At 45.1% G+C, this 21,863-nt stretch overlaps 1 protein-coding gene across 5 annotated transcripts in view; it reads left to right on the top strand.

Annotated features, from left to right (window-relative positions):
* Positions 1–21,863, top strand: part of PPP2R2B (protein phosphatase 2 regulatory subunit Bbeta) — a 485,402-nt gene that overhangs the window by 412,083 nt on the left and 51,456 nt on the right. For all 5 annotated transcript variants that reach the window (XM_061149441.1, XM_061149442.1, XM_061149443.1 and 2 more), the window contains one exon: positions 5,971–6,135. In XM_061149441.1, coding sequence (XP_061005424.1) covers positions 5,971–6,135 — 165 coding nt within the window. The remainder of the gene's footprint in view (positions 1–5,970; positions 6,136–21,863) is intronic.

The following is a 21,863-nucleotide window of genomic DNA, read 5'->3' as shown; positions in this document are numbered from 1 at the left end:
CTCACCACCTAATTTTGTGTATATACAAAGAATTTACATCACAATTTTAATGCTGGTTAATTCCACAGTAGGGCTCAGAAAAATAAGGAACTTTTAAAATTCTTAATTTATCCAGGAAGTCATCTTCTGTTCAATCTAGAGTCACACACACACACACACACACACACACACACACACATGTGTGCACACATACACACACGTGTGCACACATACACACTGCCCATTCACACATATGTACTTTCTCGCTTCCCTGTTTTGCCTATTTAGCAGTTATTACTACCTAATAAACTATATATTCTATTTATTTATCTTGTTTAGTGACCATGTTCCCTTCTAGAACATAGGATCCATGGTTCAAGGGATTTTTTGATCTGCTGTGGTCACAGCTATATCTTCTGTGCCTGGAACCTATCCCTGGCAGATTCTTTGTGAATATTTATTAAATACATGAAGGAACAAATGAATGAACCCAAGCTAGCATTTTTAAGGGATAATTTAATACTAACCTTAAAATCAAATCCCTCTGTAAGATATAACTATATTTTCTTCCATTCTATTCTCTCTCATTCTTTTTACATGCCTATGATCAGACTGTATATATTTTTATCTAACTTACCTCACCTAAAATTATACATATGTATAATAAGCATTAAAAAATCTTGTCTTTTTCGATCTTAAAATAGCACAACATCATTAAAAGAAAATGTAAAAGTGAAAAAACTGATAATTGAAAAGAAATTCATAGACCCACCCCAGTAGAACTATCAATGACATTTGGTATTTTTGCCTTTTAGGCCATCAGTTTCAGAGTATAAATTTTATTTTATTTTATTTTATTTTCAGAGTATAAATTTTAAATGACATTATGGTCACACTATAAAATAGAATTTTTCCTGCAAGTTGTTTAACAGACTTGGCATTTTATTGCATAAACAATTTAATGATATCAACCAGAATTTACTCAATCATTTCCCTATTTCTGTGTATTAAGGTTGTTGTCAGTCTTTCTCCTTTATAATGTTTCTATAGACATTTTGATAGAAAACTTTTCCAAATTTGGGATCAAGGAAATGACTCTTGAATGGTCCCCATCCATCTCCCCTTGAGCATCCTTCCATAACCCTCTTCATCTCCTTACCCCACCGCTGATGTAATTTATGGCCTTGGCTTTTTATTTGTTTGAAGCTGATCCCTTAAGAGGTGACCTCCTAGTGTCTTCAATTATTATTTTAAATGATGCCTTAGGCTATTGCCTGGCACAGCAGTGCCCTCACCTTCCCACCTCCTGCCTTCCAAGCGTGGAGCTCAGCTGCCAAACTGGCTGTGCCCCCTCCCGTCCCCAGCGCTGCCTCGAGTCCCAGCAGAGAGGCATATTAACCCCTTTTGTTAGCAGAGGTAATTTGCCTGGGCTCAGCATTAATAAGGAATGCCATAAGCGGTTGGGGTCAGGATGAACAGATCTGTCAAGCCCCAGGGTTAATTTAATAGCAATCTGTTGGCTGTCTGCCTTGTATATTAGCCGTGAATCCATTGCTCTGTTTTGCCTTTGCTGTTTAGTTCTTTGGGACAACAGGGAAATAATTTGGATAGAGAGCTCTAAAAGATGAGGAAAAGAAAATTGACTGTCAACATGCATCATTCCATTTCCAAGATAATACAGGGAGCCAGGCATTACTCCTTTCCTGTCTCCTTCCCTCCCAACATGAAGGGCACAACCACGCATGCTGGAGGTGTGTATCTCCCTTGAGAACTGTATAAGGAAAAAGACTGAGTTTACAGATAATGCATGTAAAATATGCTCTCTTGTCATCCCCACACGCCATTGAATTTTTGGAAACTAGACTCCTCCTAAATGTTTTTAGAACTCAGAAAATCCTCCATCAGTTAACAATTCAAGAAACCCTTTATCGTGTTTCTGTCTCAACTTACAGTTCCTTTATAAAAAAAAAAAAATCATCACATCAGAGAACACAAAACTCCTAGGTCAGATGCTGGGTCCAAATTCTGGTTCTAAAAAATGTAGCGCCCAGAGTGGTGGGCGAATTGAGCGAGCACCAGTTCCAAGCAGAATCCCTCTCAGATAAGCCAGGGGAGTTTCAAGAGAGCCAGAATTACATTGCTGAGAAAGGCCGGCTCTGTGAGGGCCATTCTCAGTGAAGGAGGGTGGCGTGTGGTCAGGAACCAGGCTCTAGAGTCAAACAAACCTGGGTTCAGATCCCAGCTCCACCCACTACCATCATATAACATTAAGTAACTTACTTCAGTCACTATTTCCTCTGCTCGAAAACAGGTCTATTAATAATATTAGCGTCATAAGGATGAGGTGAAAAGCAAATGAGACAGTGCGTGGCACTTGATGAACTTTGGCAACTGTTTTTTATTTTCGTATTCCTTGTTGTCCTTATCACCACAATTACTAAAAAGAGGATTGGAGTCATGGCTTTTCTCCTGAACCCCATAAGTTCAGACCCAAAGAAGCACTCTATTTAGTCACAAGTAAGATGCTTGGGTGTGAGGGATGGTGGGCAGGCTTGGAGGTCCAGGATGGATGGAGGGGAAGGAGAGAGGAAGGGTCCAGAGGCAGCAGCCCTAAGCACACTCAGTTCTCATGGTGTTCTTGAAGGTGGAGGATGCTCCTGGTTTCATATATATGTTTAAGCACTTCATTTTCACACGTTCTAACTTGTGAGCTTTATTTTTAGGTGAGAAAAAAAGTAACCGTAGATGTAGCACCTCCCCCTCCCACACAGCCAAGATCCTTTCCAGTTAAGCTTGTTTTTAGAGCTGTACTGGTAGAGGTTGAGAAAGCTGACACCAGATTTTCTTGCCCTATTTTGGGAAAAGAGAAACATGCTCACTGGCACAGTGGAGTATGGAGGCTCTTTCTGGAGGGAAATGAAGTCTGACAACAGCTAAACACTAACCTCTGCTCACCCCACCCTGTATTGTGGCTACAAAGCCCAGGGCATGCATGGGTCAGGGGGCTGGAGAGAACCCCAGAGCTGCAGCTTGGGGCCTTCTTCTGGGGGGAAACAGGCTCCTGTTCCCCAGCACGTGATGCTAACTGTGATAATATTTATAACTCTGAGAGCAGTTGAGTTGAAAGGTAGTATTTTATGAGTCCAGGCGACCTACATGCTCTGGAGACACAAGTTATATCTGCATCTGGGTTGCTGAGGCAAATTGTAGCAAGATGTAATGTTAGTTCAGTCTCAAGCTAATTTTAGAAAGAACCCAACAGGATTTATAAGAGATAATTGAAGGAGAAACAGGCACAACTAGATACACAGCCATTATTGCCTCAAACTATGTGCAGGAGCATGGGTGACGTTTGCTAATAGATGACTACTTTGTTAGTGCTAATGTGACTAAAAATATCAGTGCATTTACTCATTACTCTTTTAAACTCTAAGGAGATTAGGCCACCAACCTCACAAAAAAACATAGACTTTTATCCATCCCAGTCTAACGGCATTGTCTGTCTCAAGTTATTGCTTGTTGATTCAAGGCAGTGTTTTCCAAAATGTGATTCGTAAGTTCCTGGCACACACATAAATGTGTTCATTTTAATTATTAAATGCATTTATTTCAGGTGTGTTATTTAAAATGTAACTAGCTTTTTAAACCGATGATTTCATGAATATTGGATTACTGATTATGAGGCTGAGTAAAGAAAAAAGTAAGTCGATCTAAGTTCACCCATAGAAACAAATGTTAAGTTAAAAAATGCTACCCGGTGATAAACAGGAGGGGCAAAATCACAAATATGGCTCAAAAGTGAGAATCATTTTGATTCACAGCATCCGCATCAAGAGACCTCTTCCTTTGCTGGTTCTCAGACAGCAAGCCTTCAGGCACTTCCCTACCTGCACCCAGGTCCCCCGTGCTCTCGGTAAGGAATGTGAATGGGTCAGCACAAACTCACGCCCACTAAAGGTGTTTGTTTCTTTTAGGTCACCATCATATTGATAGATGAAAGGCCAAATGTTTCATTTCAATACACAAGGATATGTTCCTTAAAAATAGAGGTATGATAATTCTTCATCAGAAAGGAAAATACTCAGGACACAAAAAGAAAAACGATGATAAAACTAATGGTGTATTACATGGGAGGCCAAAACTATCCTGCTGTGCAATTGGATGGCTTCTTTTTAATACGTGAACTCCCACACAAGCTCTAAAGCAAATCACAGTTTGTGGAGATTTGAGATCCTGTATATCTTCAGTGAGAGAAATTTTGCATAATTACTAAAAAGTGCAAATCTTGCACCTGGGATAAAATCCTACCACATACCATTTAGCCATGTGACTTGGGGCACGTTACTTACATACTCCCAGACTCTGTTTCCACCCTTTAAAAAACAGGGATAAGTAAAGTGCTGATTAGAGAGCTGTTATAAGGATTAAATGAAAGAAAGCACATGACGTGCTTTGCACAGCGATTGACCTATAGTCAGTGCTCAGTAAGTGGTAGCAGCTGTTGTTATTATAATTTCATTGACATTATTTTTTTATTTTATTAAAGTAAAATTATTTTACAGTTTTGTGTTAGTCTCTGCTGTCCAATGAAGTAAATCAGCTATAAGTATATATATATCCCCTCCCTCTTGAGTCTCCTTCCCACCTACCCCCATCCCACCCATCCAGGTCATCACAGAGCACCAAGCTGAGTTCCCTGTTATATGGCAGCTTCCCACGAGCTCTCTGTTTTACACATGGTGGTGTATATATATCAGCGTTTCTCTCCCGATTTGTTCCACCCTCCCTGCGTCCACAGGTCCATTCTGTACATTTGTGTCTCTATTCCTGCCCTACTAATAGGCTCATCAGTACTATTTTTCTAGATTCCACATATATACATTAATATATGATATTTCTTTTTCTCTTTGTGACTTAACTCTGTATGACAGCTCTAAGTTCATCCACATCTCTACAAATGATCTAATTTCTTTCCCTTTTATGACTGAGTAATATTCCACTGTATCCTACTACTGCTGCTAAGTCACTTGAGTCGTGTCCGACTCTGTGCGACCCCATAGACGGCAGCCCACCAGGTTCCCCCATCCCTGGGATTCTCCAGGCAAGAACACTGGAGTGGGTTGCCATTTCCTTCTCCAATGCATGAAAGTGAAGTTGCTCAGTCTTATCCAACTCTTAGCAACCCCATGGACTGTAGCCTGCCAGTCTCCTCCGTCCATGGGATTTTCCAGGCAAGAGTACTGGAGTGGGGTGTCATTGCCTTCTCCAAATATTCCACTGTATATATGTACCAAATCTTCTTTATCCATTCATCTGTCATTTAGGACATTTAGGTTGTTTCCATGTCCCGGCTATTGTAAATTGTGCTGCAGTGAATGTTGGGGTATACATGTCCTTTTAAATTATGATTTTCTCAGGGTAGTTCTGATTTGAGTTTTTTAAGGAACCTCCATAGTGGCTGTCTCAATTTACATTCCCACCCAACAGTACAGGCAGGTTCCCTTCTCTCCACACCCTCTCTAAAGATCTAAGGGGTTTTGTGGGAGAAGATTCACAGTCTGTCCTAGATACAATTTATCAGCCCAGGGGTTTGGTTAAAATTTCAAATATATTGAATTATTTAGTTGTGAGGGGACTGGTTTCTTAACCACTGTTGTAAAATGAGAAATGAAAGCCCTTGCAGCCTGGCACAGTTTAGCCTGACTGCATAAGCAGGTGACTTTAATGTGGATGGAGCATCTGCGTGTGACGGGGGATGGAACCCTGATTAGGGCCTGGGGGGACCTGAGGTCTAGTTCTCCCTTTGGCCACTGAACGTCCTGGGCCTCACCTGCATGAGTCCAGTGATAGCCGCCTGCCTGCTCACAGAGTCCTAATGAGGCTCCTCCGTGTGTGCTCAGCGCTGACCTGTTCCTCTAGATAAAGCGATGATGCTTAGTCCCCGCGGAGGCGCCCGTCCCCGCGGCGCCCTCCTTGACTCGCCTGCGCCAGATATCGTGGACATCAAGCCGGCCAACATGGAGGAGCTCACGGAGGTGATCACGGCGGCCGAGTTCCACCCCCACCACTGCAACACCTTCGTGTACAGCAGCAGCAAGGGGACCATCCGGCTGTGTGACATGCGGGCGTCGGCGCTGTGTGACCGGCACACCAAGTGTGAGTAGCCAGCCACGCCGGGGCTGCGGGAGGGGGTGCGCCCCCGGCCCCCGACACGCAGAAGGAGAAGGGGGGGGCTGGGGGGCTGCTGTCCTTCCCCACCTCAGACACGCGGGGAGTAAGGAAGCTACACGCGTGTTGTCCTGACTCGGGAGTCGGCTCCAAGCCTGGTATTTGAGTAGAGAGAAAACCTTTACTGGTGTCGAATCCCACCAGCGCTGGCTTTGGGCCGTGGAATACAGAGGTGAATAAGGCCTGAGTCCTGTCATTGTCACATTGTGATATGATCTGAATTATGTTTTAAGATCCCTCTGGCGGCCCGGGGGAAATGAACCTGAGGACAGGAAGCGGGGTTGGGAGGACCAGTTAGGAGAGGGTTGTGATATCAGGCAGGAGATATGGGTGGCCTGGACAAGGGCGGGGTGTGGAAGTGGAGAGGAGTGGGCGGGTTCTGGACAGATCCTGGCAGTAGAATCAACTGGACTTGCTGGACAGTTGGGGAGCCTGCGAATATACAGGAATCGAGAATCACACCTGGGGACGGTGACTAAGTTCATACTGTAGTGTGTATTTGGAAGTTGTTGAGAGTAGATCTTAAAAGTTCTCATCGTAAAGAAATTGCAATTCTGCATGGTGATGGATGCTAACTGAACTTAAATATTTGCACTGTATACATATTATCAAGTCATTATGTTGTATGAAACTAATATACTATTATATATCAATTATATCTCAATTTTTTTTTAAAAGTAGCAGCTGAGGGTCAGGGATTATTAGCTTCATGGAGAGGATGAGGCTTTGAGAAGCAGCACCCTAGAAGGCGCAGTCGTTCTAGTGGGCACTCAGGAGGGCTTCAGAGAGGGGAGTGGGGTCGAGTCCCCCAGGCTCACAGGCCTAGGGGTCACGCTGGAGTTTTCATGCTGTTGATGGTGCAAAGCGGCTCCAAACTCATGGGGGCTGAGTGCTTGGCGGCCAAAGGCTAGGACCGATGTAAGCGAGTGAAGCAAGAGCCAGGTGTAGTGGACAGGATGAACCTGGGGCTAGTGGAGAGGTTTTCTAGAAAACAAAACGCTTCCTGGAGTAAAGGTGCCTGGAGGGCAGCCGTCATCTGTACCCAGGGTCAGGCTAAAGAACGTGCAGCTTCCAAGATGCTCAGGAGCCACAGGATCTGAGTGTCTGGCCAGCGCCGTCTGCCGGGGCCACTCTGCCACTGAAGCTTGCCATGAAGAACTGAGAGGGAAGCCCTCTCTCCCCCACAGCCCCAGTTTTTCATTTTAATTCCTAGTGACGTGAGCGAAGTGATGATCATCTGTATGAGGTGTGGCTGCAAGTGGGGTGACTATCTGGGTCATTTTGATCATGTCCATGTACTCCTTTGCTGTGAGGAGTATTGCCCAGGGGAGCTGGTCTGACTAGGGTGGTGGGATATAGATTGCGTGGATCCTGGAGTCATACAGATCCAGGTCAGAGCCAGGCTAATCACTTATTAGCCACCTGACTTTGTCCAACTTTCCCTTACCTTTCCAAGCCTGTTTTCTCATATGAAAAATGGGTAAGATAATATCATCCACCTCATGGGTTTGTTGCAGGGCTTAGGTAAGATAATCATTAAGAATTGTTAATGAGATTTGTCATACTAAGTGTATTTTACACTTCTGGAAGATTTTGATTCAGATGCTCCACATGTCCAGTACTCAATAGTTGTGTGTAGCTACTATGCTGGACAGTGCTGACTTAAGACTGACCTAAGACATTTCCTTCATTGCAGAAGGTTCTCTTGAAGACTACTGATCTGTACTATTGGCTCCTTGAGGACATGGACTTGTTCTGTTTTGTTCACTGTTGATTTCCCAGCACCTGAAATAGTACCTGGCTCGTGATAGATGCTTTATCAATGTTTCTTAGTGTCTGTGCTGATACTGATCTTTGAGCCAACAAGGGGGGCTGATATGGCTGGTATATAAAGAATGACTTGGAGAAGGAACAGGTGAAGTTCAGGAGGAATGCAAGAGCCTGGTCATAATGGCCATGATAATGGACTTAAATTTTCTTTCAAACTAAATGAACAGCCACTAAATTAACCAGGGGACTGATCTGACTACAGTGATTTTTTGGAGAAGTTGCTTAGACTGAAGAAGAAGGATGGATGTTGGGTTCTGTCTGGGAGAACAAAGGGACACAAGGAAAGAGGTTAGGAAGATCCTATAATGAACACAAGGATTTCTTAACAATACATTGTTAAATTAAGGGCACAGGATTCTTTCTTTGGTGGAGGTGGTTGTCCTATGCATTGTAGAGTGCTTTTCAGCATACCTGGTCTTTTCACACTAGATACAAGCAGCAAAGGCCAGCTGTGACAACTCAAAATGACTCCAGACATTGTGAAATATCCTGGGGTGAAAATTGCTTCTAGCTGAGAACCGCAGATCTAGACTAAAATTCATTGGCAGGTCTTCAACATGATCTTCTTGTATCTGTGATCTGTCCATTACTTATAAGCATTCTGAGAGGTACAATGGAGAGGTAAGACATCTCCTAACACTCAAGCAGTGTCAGGTTTGGTTGATGAGGCAAGATGTACCTGGGACACCCAAATGAGTGGTGGAGACAATTAGGGGTATGGACATTCGTAGGAGCGTGGAACCTTGAAGGGAGACCTCAAAGTGTGGAGGCAGAGGCTGAGGAGTCATGTTGAAGCACAAGTAGGATTTGGTTAGGTGAGAAATAGAGAGAAGGGTGTTTTTGGCCTTGCACACAAGGGCACAGTCTTCAGGGCAAAAACCTGAAGTTAGTAAGTGATGTAACACCTTTAAAGAGTCATAGCAAGAAGTGTTGGGCTTGGGTTAAAGAGGAATATGGAGAAAATGAGGTCAAATAGGTATGATGGTTTACATCAAGTCAGTGGTTGAATATCAGGGTCAAAAGTCTATGCCTTCATTCATTCATTCATTCACTGAGTACCTGCTCTGTACCCAGAGTCTGGCTCCTCTGATAGCTAGTCCGTCTTAAACTTCTGTGCCAGGTTCAGCACTCCCAGAGCCAGGCCATGAACCTTGCTGCTGTGAAGGAAGGGCAGTAGAAAGCTATTCAGCCTCTCTGATGTGCTCTGGGTGGCCTGGCCTCTCAGCAAAAGCAAAATGCCACACACCTGGCAGAGGCCCAACACCTGAGGGGACATGCTGACCACAGTGGATTTTCTTTGAAGTCTTATTTTTCCATCTTAAAATTTCACATGGGTTTTACATTTTATTCCCATAAAATGACTACTTTCCACTTAATTTAATATTTACATTTGTACCCATCCCCAAATTTCAAACAAAACTAACATTTCCAAAAGATGCAACATTTATCTATGGCTTCCTATACCACTTGGTGCACCCCTGTATCCTCTTCCTCCTCCTCCCTGACCTCCAAGGATACATACGTGTGCCCCAGTTTGAGAAGCCCAGTTCCTAGTATTTGAAGAGCAATTGGAGATCACTTGGTTGGAGAACAGAGTTATAGAATTTATATTTTATGAAAGATTAACACAGTGGTGGTGGGAAGAAACAGGGGAATTAGAAGGTGGTGCTTTTGTCTCAATACAGTGGAAATTCATAACCTAGATAAGGGTGGTAGCTATGGAAATTGAAGAGAAAGAAAAGGGAAAAATAAACATTTTCTTTTAAAGTAACTGTGGGTATGTAAAGCAATATTAGAGATTGGCATTCATCACACATGGATATTATTTATTCCTTATCCTGCCCCTCTAGAGGAAGACAAGAACTGAATCTATTGGGTTGACCGAATAATTCATTCAGACTTTTTCATAAGATGTTACAGAAAACCCCCAGTGAACTTTTTAGCTAACCCAATATTTTGCTCACATTGTATCGCAAAAGACTGACATACAAACATATGCTCAGTAAATATTGATTCCATAAATAAATTTATGCCTGAGGTTTGACATAAATTGCATGTGGATTGTGGACTCATAAGAAGCCATACGGAAAGGGAGTGAGGGGTGAGGACCGGTCTGGGACATGGTCCCAGCTGTGTGGGAGGAGACACGAGTCATCTCACTGGGCTTGAAGGGCCACCGGCCCAAAGTGGATGGCAGAGACGGCACGAGAAACCAGGTGTGTTCACAGCCCCTTGTGGCAGACACCAGCCTGGCTCTGGAGTCAGACAGACCCGCATCAGGGCTGGATAGTGAGGAGGAAGCTGACTAGAAGGCGCGATGAACTCTGAACTCAAGATGGAAAAAGGATAAGGCCTTAGAAAGTTCCAGAATTAGAATGGCTTAGAGCAGAAGCGTCAGAATCTGAACTCAGCTCTGACACTTAGCAGCTGCATGACCCCCTGAATCAAGTTATTGAATCCCTCTGAATCCCAAGCTCCTCGTTAGACATAGAGATAATAAAGACTATCTCATAGGGCTGGTTATTCATGAGGAGTAACTGTCATCGTGTGTCGAAGAGCTGAGCCCTGAGTCAGGCATATGGAAGTCAGCAAATGTCAGCAGCTGTTACCACAGTTACTCCTCCTGTGCGTGCGTGCTAAGTTGCTTTAGTTATGTCCGACTCTTTGTGACCCCATGGACCATAGCCCACCAGGCTCCTCTGTCCATGGGATTCTCCAGGCAAGAATATTGGAGTGGGTTGCCATGCCCTTCTCCAGGTACTCCTCCCGAGTCCCTCTGATTTGAGGCTGGCAGCTACAAGGAGGTCAAAACTCCAACCCTCCTTCCAGATATATAAGGCCCATTATTCATTTATTTAACTAGTACTTATTGACCACCAACTATATGTGAGGTACTGTATCTGACTCTGAGACACAGTGATGAGCAAAGCCGGGTCTGCTTTCTTCCTTCTTGGAGCTCAAGGTCAGTATTGGTGAGGGTCTGCAGAGAAATGGAGCCAATAGGAAATATACATCTTTTATACATATATATGTATAATATATATATATATATATATATACACACACACATACATACATATGCACATGTGTGTATGCATGTATTATATGTGTGTATATAAATATGAAATAATTGTTAGAAGTATTTGGGTCGTGCAATTAGGGAGGCCAGCAGGTCCCACAACCTGCAGTGTGCCTGCAGGAGACCCAAAAGGGCTGATGAAGTACTTTTAACATGCAGGCCAGCAGGCTTGTGGTCCAAGAAGAGCCAGCGTTCCAGTTCAACAGCGAAGGCAGGGAAAATTTGATGTCCAGGCTGGAAGGAGTCAGGCAGCAGAATTTCCTCTTACTGGAGGGAGGGTCAGCTTTTTGTTCTATTCAGATCTTCAACTGATGGGATAAGGCCCACCCCCATTAAGAAGGACAATCTGCTTTACACAGTCTATTGATATAAATGTTAAATTCATTCAAAAACAACCCTCCAAAAGCCACAGGATTATGTCTGACCAAATATCTGGCCACCCCATTGTCCAGTCAAGTCAATGCATAAGATGAACCATCACACCATCTGAGGAGGGAAGATGCATTCATCAGAGAATCCCAGATAGATATGACATCACGACTATAATAAGTGGTGTGAAACAGAGGCTTGTGGTGCTGGGAGGGGATGTAACAAGGACCTTATAACCCAAGGCAGTGAGCTCTGAGCTTCTGCCTAAAGACTGAGACATTCCCTGAGGAAGATACTGGGGAGAGTCATTGAGCCCACACACACAGGTGTCCCGGAGGCTGCTTCTCCCTGCAGTCTGGGTCCCACGCAGCCCTGGAGGAGCAGAACCCAGTGGACAGTCCCTAGGGGGGCCAGGAGCTAGCCGGCCACTTGCAGACCCCTGCCGCATCCTTGCCTCCCTGCGTCCCATCCCGACACCGACAGCACTCAAAATTGCCAGCCGCCAGCCTCCTAATCTAATTAAGGAGCGAACGAAATTCATTTTCTTGACTCAGTCCAAAGTGCCGACCTTCCTCGGTGAGCATCTCCCTTTGTTTGGCTGCTGCAGCGGCAGCCCCAGCTCCCGCCAACTGGGAAAACAAGTTCAATCTGACCTCGCGCCTGACATTTCATATTGATTTTCTCTATCGTCCTCCAATGCCAGCCTTCCGCGGACCATGGTTCAGCCCGGGTGTGCAAACGGAATTGAGACAGTTCATCAGAGTTCAAAATGAAAAGCAACATTGGCTTTCGGAGATGAGCTCTGAGAAGGAGGGTATTTAATAACCGTCGGTGTTTAATCAAAATGCCGAGGAGATTCGTGCTATCAGAGCTGCATATATTAATTTCCATATGTCCCTCACTCTGCATACTCAGCAGGGGTTGGAAAGGATGATTCTCTTCCTCATCTCTCAGTTTTTTTTTTTTTTTTCTATTGCTCCTGGCGGTAGTGACAAGGGTTGTGTTTGCAGTTTGAGATTGTAATGCCTGAAACAATAGGGTGCTGATGGCAGCAGCAGTGGCTGAGCTGAATTTTGCTTTTCCCTTTTAATGTGTGAGTGTTGGGAGTTGGGGCTTCCCTGGTGGCTCAGTGGTAAAGAATTCACCTTCTAATGTAGGAGACACGGGTTCGATTCCTGAGTCAGGAGGATCTCCTGGAGGAGGAAATGGCAACCCACTCCAGTATTCTTGCTTGGAGAATCCCATGGACAGAGGAGCCTGGCAGGCTACAGTCCATGGGGTTGCAAAGAGTGAGACACTTAGCAACTAAACAACAACAATTAGGAGCTGAATGAAAAAACTGGCCAGGTGTGGTGAATGATAACCAAGGACATGAGAGAGACTTTAAATTTAAACTCCCTTCCAAGCCCCAGGAGAAGCTGGTCCCTGCCCACCTTTCCATCCTCAGTTCCTTGTAGTCTGACCACAATGGCCTGCTTCTTGCACCTTCAGCACACCCAGCCCTTTCCTGCCTCAGGCCCCTTGCACAGCCTCTCCCCTACCTGAAATGCCCTCCCACCATGCCTTCCCTTGTCTGGACTACTCTCATTGTTTAGGTCTCTGGGAAAATAACTCAAAGAGGACTTCTCTGTTTCCTCATCTTCACTCTGTTTCTACTGCGTCACCCTACTTTATTTCCTTACATATTTCTTAGTTCTCAGCTATAGATATTTTTCTTCATCTGTCTCCCTGACTAGAATGTAGTCTCCATAAAGACGTGTGTGCATGCTATGTCACTTCAGTCCTGTCTGACCCTGTGAGACCCCATGGACTGTAGCCCACGGGCTCCTCTGTCCATGGATTTCTCCAGGCGAGAATACTGGAGTGGGTTGTCACGCCCTCCTCCAAGGGATCTTCCCAACCAAGGGACCAAACTCGCGTCTCATTATATCTCTTGCGTTGGCAGGCAGCTTCTTTACCACTAGCACCACCTGGGAAGCCCCCATAAAGGCAGGAACTTTATTTCTTTTACCAACCACTGCATTACTAACACTTAGCATAATACCCAGCTACAAGTGAGGCTTCTCTGAGCTACTGTGGTGGAAAGGCAGGCGGGTGGGAAAAGGCAGTTGAGAGAAGGGGTTTTCAGTTACAAGAGTTGTTATAACAAAGTACCATGGGCTGGGTGACTTAAAAAACAAAATGTAATTGTCTCCCTGTTCTGGAGGCTAGAAGTCCTGGACCAAGGCATCACCAGGGTTGGTTTCCTCTGAAGACCATGGAGAAAGGGTCTCTTCCAGGGCTCTCTCCTTGGCTTGCTGCTGACCAGACTCTCCCTGTGTCTTCATGTCATCTTCTCTCTGCATGTGTCTGGGTCCCAAACTGTCCTTCTTATAAGAACACTAGTCATAGTGGATTAGGGTCAACCCTCATGACCTCATTTTTTTCATTTAATTACCTCTTTAAAGATCCTACCTCCAAATATGGTTACATTCTGAAGCACTGAGGATTAGGACTTCAACATAAGAATTTGGGGGAGGGGGTACACAGTTTGGCCCATAATCGAAGACCTGAAAATAATCCAGAGCACAGTCCCTGGGGCTGACAGATCCAGGGGTGGGTCCCGGGCTTGTTCGCCACAGGCAGCCTGAGCAGGTTGCCAACGCTGATCCTTTCCTAAAGGTGGTGAGGGTGAAAAGTGGGCATGGACCTGGGACACTTAGTGCAACCCCAACCCATCATGAGCACACAGTGCGTGTGGCTCTTACTTAATGAGGAGGGGACCAGAGGATGGGGCAATAAAACCTGTAGTGAGCCTCTACACCTCCCCATGTGTTCTATGGTGATGATGTCTGGGTACTTTATGTGGTGTGGAAGCATAATTTCCCTCTGAATAAAGGGGACTTGAACTGATTTTCCTGGAGGAGGGCATGACAATCCACCCCAGTATTCTGGCCTGGAGAATCCCATGGACAGAGCAGCCTGGTGGGCTACAGTCCATGGGTCTCAAAGAGTTGGACACGACTGAAGTGACTTAGCATGCGTGCAGACAGGAACTGATTTTAGAGGTGATGAGGTGCTAAGAAGTCTATTTCCTACTCAAAAATCATGCATAAGCATCCTGAGTAAGCAGAGTTTGTTTTAACATCATACAAGAAAAGCAGAAGCTTAGGTGTATGGGATTGCCAGATACACACCATTGAATATAAAGTAGATTTTAAAAAATAAAGCAAGAACCTAAAGTATAGCACAGGGAACTGTATTTCATATCCTGTAATAATCTATAACAGAAAAGAATATGAAATATATATATATATATATATATATAACTGAATCACTTTGCTCTACACCTGAAACTAATACAATATTGTAAATCAACTCTACTTCAATTTAAATAAGTCATTTTAAGAAAACTAGCAAGTGGAATCCTCAAATGGGAGTGGGAATTGAGAAAGGGGTTCCATGAAGGGCCATAGAGATGTGACTTGCCAACGACCTTTGGACGCAGTTAAAGATGGAGCATGCGGGGAAATGCTTATGATAAATGTTAAAGCAGGATGCAGGGTTACAAACCCATCCTGAGTTCAGCAATGTGAAGGTAAGGACAAGGACCCCTTCGTGAAAGGGATGATGTCAGGGCCCTGAAATGCAGGCAGTTTTCCTGTTTTCCAGATTCTCCCCAAGGTTGCAGTTTTACTTCTTTAATTGGAAGAAGCTTGGTGGCTAACCAGAGAGCCTGCTGGGTGCCTCAGCTCCAAGATGGACAAAAGGGATTCCCTCCACACACACCCTGGACCGCACCTGTTTTAGGTCCTAGGACGGGCAAGGTAGTGTGGAACCTAGGATGAAGTCTCCTGTCTTAGTCCATGCGAACTGCTGTAATTGAATACCACAGACTGGGTGGCTTAAACAACAGACATTTGTCTCTGGTTCTGGATGCTAAGAAGTCCAGGATAAGGCACCAGCAGATTCAGTGTGTGGTGCAGACCCACGTCTTGGTCCATAGATGGCCATCTTCTTGCTGGGTCCTTGCACAGCAGAAGGATATGAGGGTACCTTGGAGTCTCTTTCATAAGGGCACTAATCACATTCATGAGAGCTCCACCCTCATGACCTAATCACCTGCCAACCCCTCTTCAGATACCATCACACTGGGCGTTACATTTCAGTGTAAGAATTTTTTTTTTTTTTTTGGCTGCACCTGATCTTAGTTGTGGCATGAGAGATCTTCATTGCAGCATGTGGGCTCTTAGTTTTGGAATGTAGGATCTAGTTCCCTGACCAGGGATTGCACCTGGGCCCCCTGTATCAGGAGTGCAGGGTCTTAGCCAGTGGACCACCAGGGAAGTCCCTCGGCATACAAATTTAAAGGGACACAGTTGTTCATTCTATAGCATTGCCTAGAAGCACAGCCCAGATCATGTCAGCTTTGTTCCTTCCCTTCTGTCAAATAAACTGAGAGTAAACTCAGAGACAGGGCCAAAACAGGGGAGGAAAAGCACAGTGGTATTTACTATCAGTCTACATCCATGACCTAACTGGGTGATCTTAAACCGATTACTTACCCTGTGTCTATATTTGCTCGCCTATAACATATGACTAGCAGCAGCACTCACCTTATTATGGGGCTTATGAGGATTACATGAGAAGACACCGTGAAGCCTTAGAACAGTGCCTGGCCCATGAAAGAGCTCCATGTTAGTTATGGTTGCAAAGGTGATGCTGTCTTATTTCCCTTCCACATGTGTCTACTAAGAGCAGGAATGGGGAGGGAAGTAGCCATGGTCATTATGTAATCATGCCAGCAGCCTTATCACAGCTAACTTCTGTGGCATTTACACTATCAAGAGAGTAAGCCAAGGTCCTGACAACCCTATGGGGGCCAGATGATTATTAGTCACATTTTATAGATGAGGAAACTAGCTAAAAGAGAGGAAATGATACTCTTACGGCCACCAGAGAACAAGTGACAACTGGGGTTTGATCCAGACTCACTCTTCTTAACCAGGACTCTAGAAATCACTTATTCAGCTAAGATTTATTCAACACCTACTCATTCCTGCCTTCAGGAAGCATTCATTCTAGCAGAAGATATACAAGTATACAAATGAGTGAGGTATTAATAATTTCTGACATTGAGAAAAGCTATAAGAAAATTAAAGGACTAAAGAGTTGCTGGTGCAATGCTACTTCCCTAGGATGGTGAGGGAAAGTCTTGGAATTGAGACCTGAATTATCAAAAGAAGTCAAACAGAGAACACCAAAATAGGAAGACCCTGACACAGGAACAGCTGTTTGTGTACCCAGAAGGGGAAAGACCTATGCTTGGAGACTGATGTGCTGGGGACTGGTGTGGAGGGTGAGGCTGAAAAGCTGCACGGGACCAGAGCATGGGGAGCCTCATGGGGAGACCAGAGTGCTGGATTTCATTCTAGGTGTGACAGAAGCTAATAGACAGCTCTAAGCAGGGAAGTGAATACTCTGTTTATGGTCTTAAAAGAATTCTGAAAAAAGATTGGGAAGCCTAGAAGCACTGAGACCAGTTAGGAGCCTCACACCATGATCCAGAAATAAATGATAGTTGCTGTGACAGGTGATGGGGTAGTGATGGGGTGATGAGTGGATACACACAGAGTCTACTGAGGCAGTCAGGCTGAGAGGACTTGCTGAAAGGCTGAAAGTGGAGAAGTGACAGAAAGGGAGGATCCTGAGAAAACTTGGGTTTTGGTTGGAGCTGCCACGGTTATAGTGATAACATACCCTGATGAGACAGGAAGGAACGGGTTTGACGTGCAAAGACCAAGGGTTCTGTTTTGAATATGTCTGAATTGAGATGCCTGTGATACACTCAGTTAGAGAAGTCTGATAATAGTTGGATGCCTGAGTCTGGAAGTCAGGGAAGAGGTCTGGGTTGGAGGATAGAAATGTAGGAGTCATGAGTATCTCGTGGTCTTTAAAGCCATGTAGGAAAGAGGTGTAGATGCAGAAAAGCAGAGAGTCCAGGATGGAGGCCAAGCATTTACCAGTGGGGTCGGGGTAGAAGCGGGCAGCCTGTTATAAGAGACTGAGGATGAGCTGCTAGGGAGGTAAGAGAAAAACCAAGGAGCAGAGTTGGAGGGAGGGAGTGGTAGGCGTATAAGCCAAGAGAAGAGAATGATCTAGAAAGATGCTGGGATCAATTGTGTCAGATGCTTCTGAGAGGTCAAGAAAGGTGAGAGCAGAGAAGTGAGTATACGATTTGGTCTCGTGGAAACCTCTGGACATTAACTGGTTAATTAAAGTCAAAGCAGCTAGCAGACTGCCTGGCACGTAGAAGGTTCCCAGTGCACATCTGCTGGATGAAATCAATGGCTGTGTGAGCACCAGGCTCAGTGTCTGATGACACAGGACAGGTTCCTTGGTTGCATCTTAACTCTGTCATTATTTGGCCAGACCTGCCCCACTCATTACCTGCCCTAGAGGTCCCATCCTGCTGTCAGGGCATGGCTTGTGCTGGGGACTTGCAGGAGGGGAGGCTGGCCTCACAGGGTCTTGAAGGCCAGAGTGAGGAGCCAGGGCTCCTCTAAGCAGTGGTGATGGGCAGTCCTACGGCACCTGTCCTTCTGTATTGGCTCTACTGGTCACTGCTTCCCAGCGTCATTCTATCCTTGCCCCAGGGCCCTTCCACAGTGGCAAATAGGCAGCTCGAGGCATGGTCGCAGAAATTCCCCCCATCAGATAAAATCAAGACGGGCTGGCTGGCTGGGGGTAGTCGGCAGCAACCCTGCCATGCACTTAAATCTGCCCATCATGGGCCTGGTGTGCACAGTCTGACTTTTCCATGCTGTGGGCAAAAGGTTTAAGCACTTTAAGCCTGAAAGTCTGAGATTTGTTAGTGAATAGTGTCATCATTGGAAAAGCAACTTGGTTTTCAGTGTGAAAGGGACAAAGTTGGATGCCTAACCTAACAATCTAAATCAGAAATTCCATCTTCACCACCAAAGATGGGTCTAGTGGGAGGGGCTGAATATTAGCTTTGAGCCCTTCTGTAGTTCAATTAAGTCTCAGAGCAACCAAAGCAGACTGATTTTTAGTAACTCCAGATTACAGAGGAAGCACAGAGAGATAAAGAAACTTACCCCCTGGCCTGGATGGGAGTGGGGTTTGGGAGAGAATGGATACATGTGTATGTATGGCTGAATTCCTGTGCTTTTCACCTGAAACTATCAAAACATTGTTCAAAAAAAAGAGGAAACTTGCCCCAGATCACAGTGAAAGACCTAAGATTTGAGCCCACATCTGTCTGCTTCCCAAATTCTTTTCCTGGATGTATTTGACAGCAGGAGAAAGAGTGTGATCTTTTTCTAATATCCAGAAGGATAATTTCACAGAACTCCATTTTATACAGTCCCCATGGGCTGGATTCCTCAACCCAGCAATTTCCAATGGCAGCATAACTCTGCCTTTACACAGAACATGAAATCTACTGTCTCATTCATCACCTTCATCTACAAACTTAATTGCCAAGTCCTGGCTCTATAGACCACTGGATCCCTTAATAAACCTACGGCTCATTCCCCTGATCTCTGATGGAATGTGTCCAAAGACATCAGCCCTGGCTATAGCTGCAATGCATCTTCAAACCTCTGAGGTCTGACACAGCTTCCGAAAGGGGTTCAGTATTGATTGGGGGTATAATTAACAGTGTCTATTTCCGGGGAGCTTGGTTAGGTTAAAACAACAAAACCCTTTATTAAAATGATTTTGCCTGATGACAGGATTACAAACACAGACACCCACCCACCCCCCTCCTGGAGAAAAGCCAGAGCCTTGCTCCAAGCTGCAGGATTCACTGAACCCCGCCCCCCAATCCAGCGTCTACCCCATTCAAGCTTAGCGGCAATTAGCAGCCGAGCAGGCAAGGCCCAAGCCTCACAGTAAAAATAGAATCCCTCCCCTCTTCCTCATTTCCATTTTTGATTAATTTAACCAGTTCTGTCAATTAGTCATCCTGGAGATTCCAATTGAGTGGATTTTCCTAAGAAAGGGAAAGCTTATTAATTTTGGAGGCAAGTGTCATTCATTAGCAGTTAACACTGTCGCAGGCCCTGCCCTCTCCCCGTCAAGGGGTCTTGGATAGAAAGGCAGGAGAGGCTGACAGTGGCTCCGGCATGTGGCTGCAGCCCCAGATACACACGGGACAGGAAAGGTTGGCCTCGAGGTTAGACGTGACTCTGGCTGCTCTGTGCTTGGCATGTCTCAAGGGCACTTGCCTATCATCATTATTCGTGACAAGCCATCACTGACAAAGCAGTCACAGACACTGGGTGAGCATTCTCAACTTGACGTTCGAGAGAACCCCTGTCAAGGGAATACCTAGGAGAAATTTTCCCCAGGGAGGCCCGCTGGCCAGACAGAGCCTGGGGAGGGCTCTGAACAGGGCAGGATGGGTCTTGAAATAGGCCATCTCTTCCTGCCAGTCGTTGTTCAGTCGCTAAATCGTATCTGACTCTTTTCAACCCCACGGACTGCAGCACGCCAACTATCTCATCCTCTGTCGCCCCCTTCTCCTCCTGCCTTCAGTCTTTCCCAGCAGAAGGGTCTTTTCCAATGAATTGGCCCTTCACTTCAGGTGGCCAAAGTATTGGAGCTTCAGCTTCAATACCAGTCCTTCCAATGAATATTCAAGGTTGATTTCCTTTAGGATTGACTGGTGTGATCTCCTTGAAGTCCCAAGAGACTCTCAAGAGTCTTCTTGAGACTGTCCCCCCAGAGAGCGTATCAAAGTTCACCTTTCCTCCTTGTATTTAATTTCCTATAGCTGATGTACTATAAGAAGTCTGACATGAAAAAAAAAAAAAAAAGAAGTCTGACATGGATCTCACTGGCTAAAATCCAGGTGTTGGGAGGGCTGTGTTCTGAAGGCTCTAGGGGACAATGTTTCTTTGCCTTTTCCACCTTGTTGAGGCCATCTGCACTCCTTGGCTTATGGTCCCTTTCTCCATCTGAAAGCCAGCAACAGGGGAACACATCCGTCTCATGTCTTGTCACTCTGACTCTCCTCTTCCACCTCCCTCTTCCACTTACAAGGACCATTGCCATTACACTGGGCCCACGCAGGTAATCCAGGCCAATCTCCTTATTTTAAGGTCAGCTGATGAGCAACTTTGATTCCATCTACAGTCTTAATTCCCCTTTACCAAGAAAGGGAACATATTCATGGGTTCTGGAGATCAGGACATGGGCATATTTGAGAAGTCATTATTCTGCCTACCATACTCTTCAAGGTCACCAAGTAGGTTAAGTGCCCTCCATCAGAGCACCTGATATGACAGGTTGAAATGACCTGTTTCCATTTCTGTCTGTCCCTCCATATTATAGTTCCTCTGTAACGGCTAAGGCTTTTTATTTTTCCCTTCAACACTTTACTTAGTGAAGCTACTAAGTAAATGCTTGCAGGACAACTAGAGTAGGCACCCAGAGCTTCTCTTTACACAAATGAAGAGGTTCACACCAAAGAGTGGCTGACCCCATCCATGTTCACTCATTTCTAGTTTTGGGGATGCTTTGGAATTTGTAGACAATTAATGGGAAGAGGGGTCTATGAAATGATGGTAATCAACCTACTATTCATTTATTTAATATTTCTTGTTGCTACTGTGTGACAGGGGCTGTTTCAGGCACTAAGTAAATGGTCCCTCCTGCCCACATGGCCCTCTATCCAGGTACAGTAAGAAACACAACAAACACATAGGTGAATAAGGTAACACAAGATTTGGTGAAAGTGATTCTGGAAAAGCCACAGCAGCAGATGCCGAGGCTGTGAATTTGCACTGTGCTTGGCAGGTTAATGGGCAGAAGGAAAACCAATCTGGCTGCCAGTAGTATCATGAGAAGGAGTAGGATGAGGGAAAATGGGAGGAGGAGGCTGGTGGCTCAGATCACAGGAGCACTCTACACTCAGGGTAATCATTTCCAACACGCCTGGGTCCTCATCCCTGTTGGATTCTACGCAAAAGGCTTGGGACTTAGGCAACATAGCCCTGTAGGCAAAAGTAAAGAATTTGGCTTTTATTTTATTTAAGAAGGAAAATTTGGTAGGGTTTTGTTTTAAGGAATAACATGTAATGTTATTCAGTTCAGTTCAGTCGCTCAGTTGTTTCTGACTCTTTGCAACCCCAGGAACTGCAGCACACCAGGCCTCCCTGTCCATCACCAACTCCCAGAGTTTACTCAAACTTATGTCCATTGAGTCGGTGATGCCATCCAACCATCTCATCCTCTGTCATCCCCTACTCCTCCCGCCTTCAATCTTTCCCAGCATCAGGGTCTTCTCAAATGAGTCAGTTCTTTGCATCAGGTGGCCAAAGTATTGGAGTTTCAGCTTCAGCATCAGTCCTTCCAATGAATATTCAGGACT

Source organism: Dama dama, chromosome 9, assembly GCF_033118175.1.
Source record: "Dama dama isolate Ldn47 chromosome 9, ASM3311817v1, whole genome shotgun sequence".
Classification (NCBI taxonomy): domain Eukaryota; kingdom Metazoa; phylum Chordata; class Mammalia; order Artiodactyla; family Cervidae; genus Dama; species Dama dama.
This window is presented reverse-complemented; position numbering and strand designations above follow the sequence as displayed.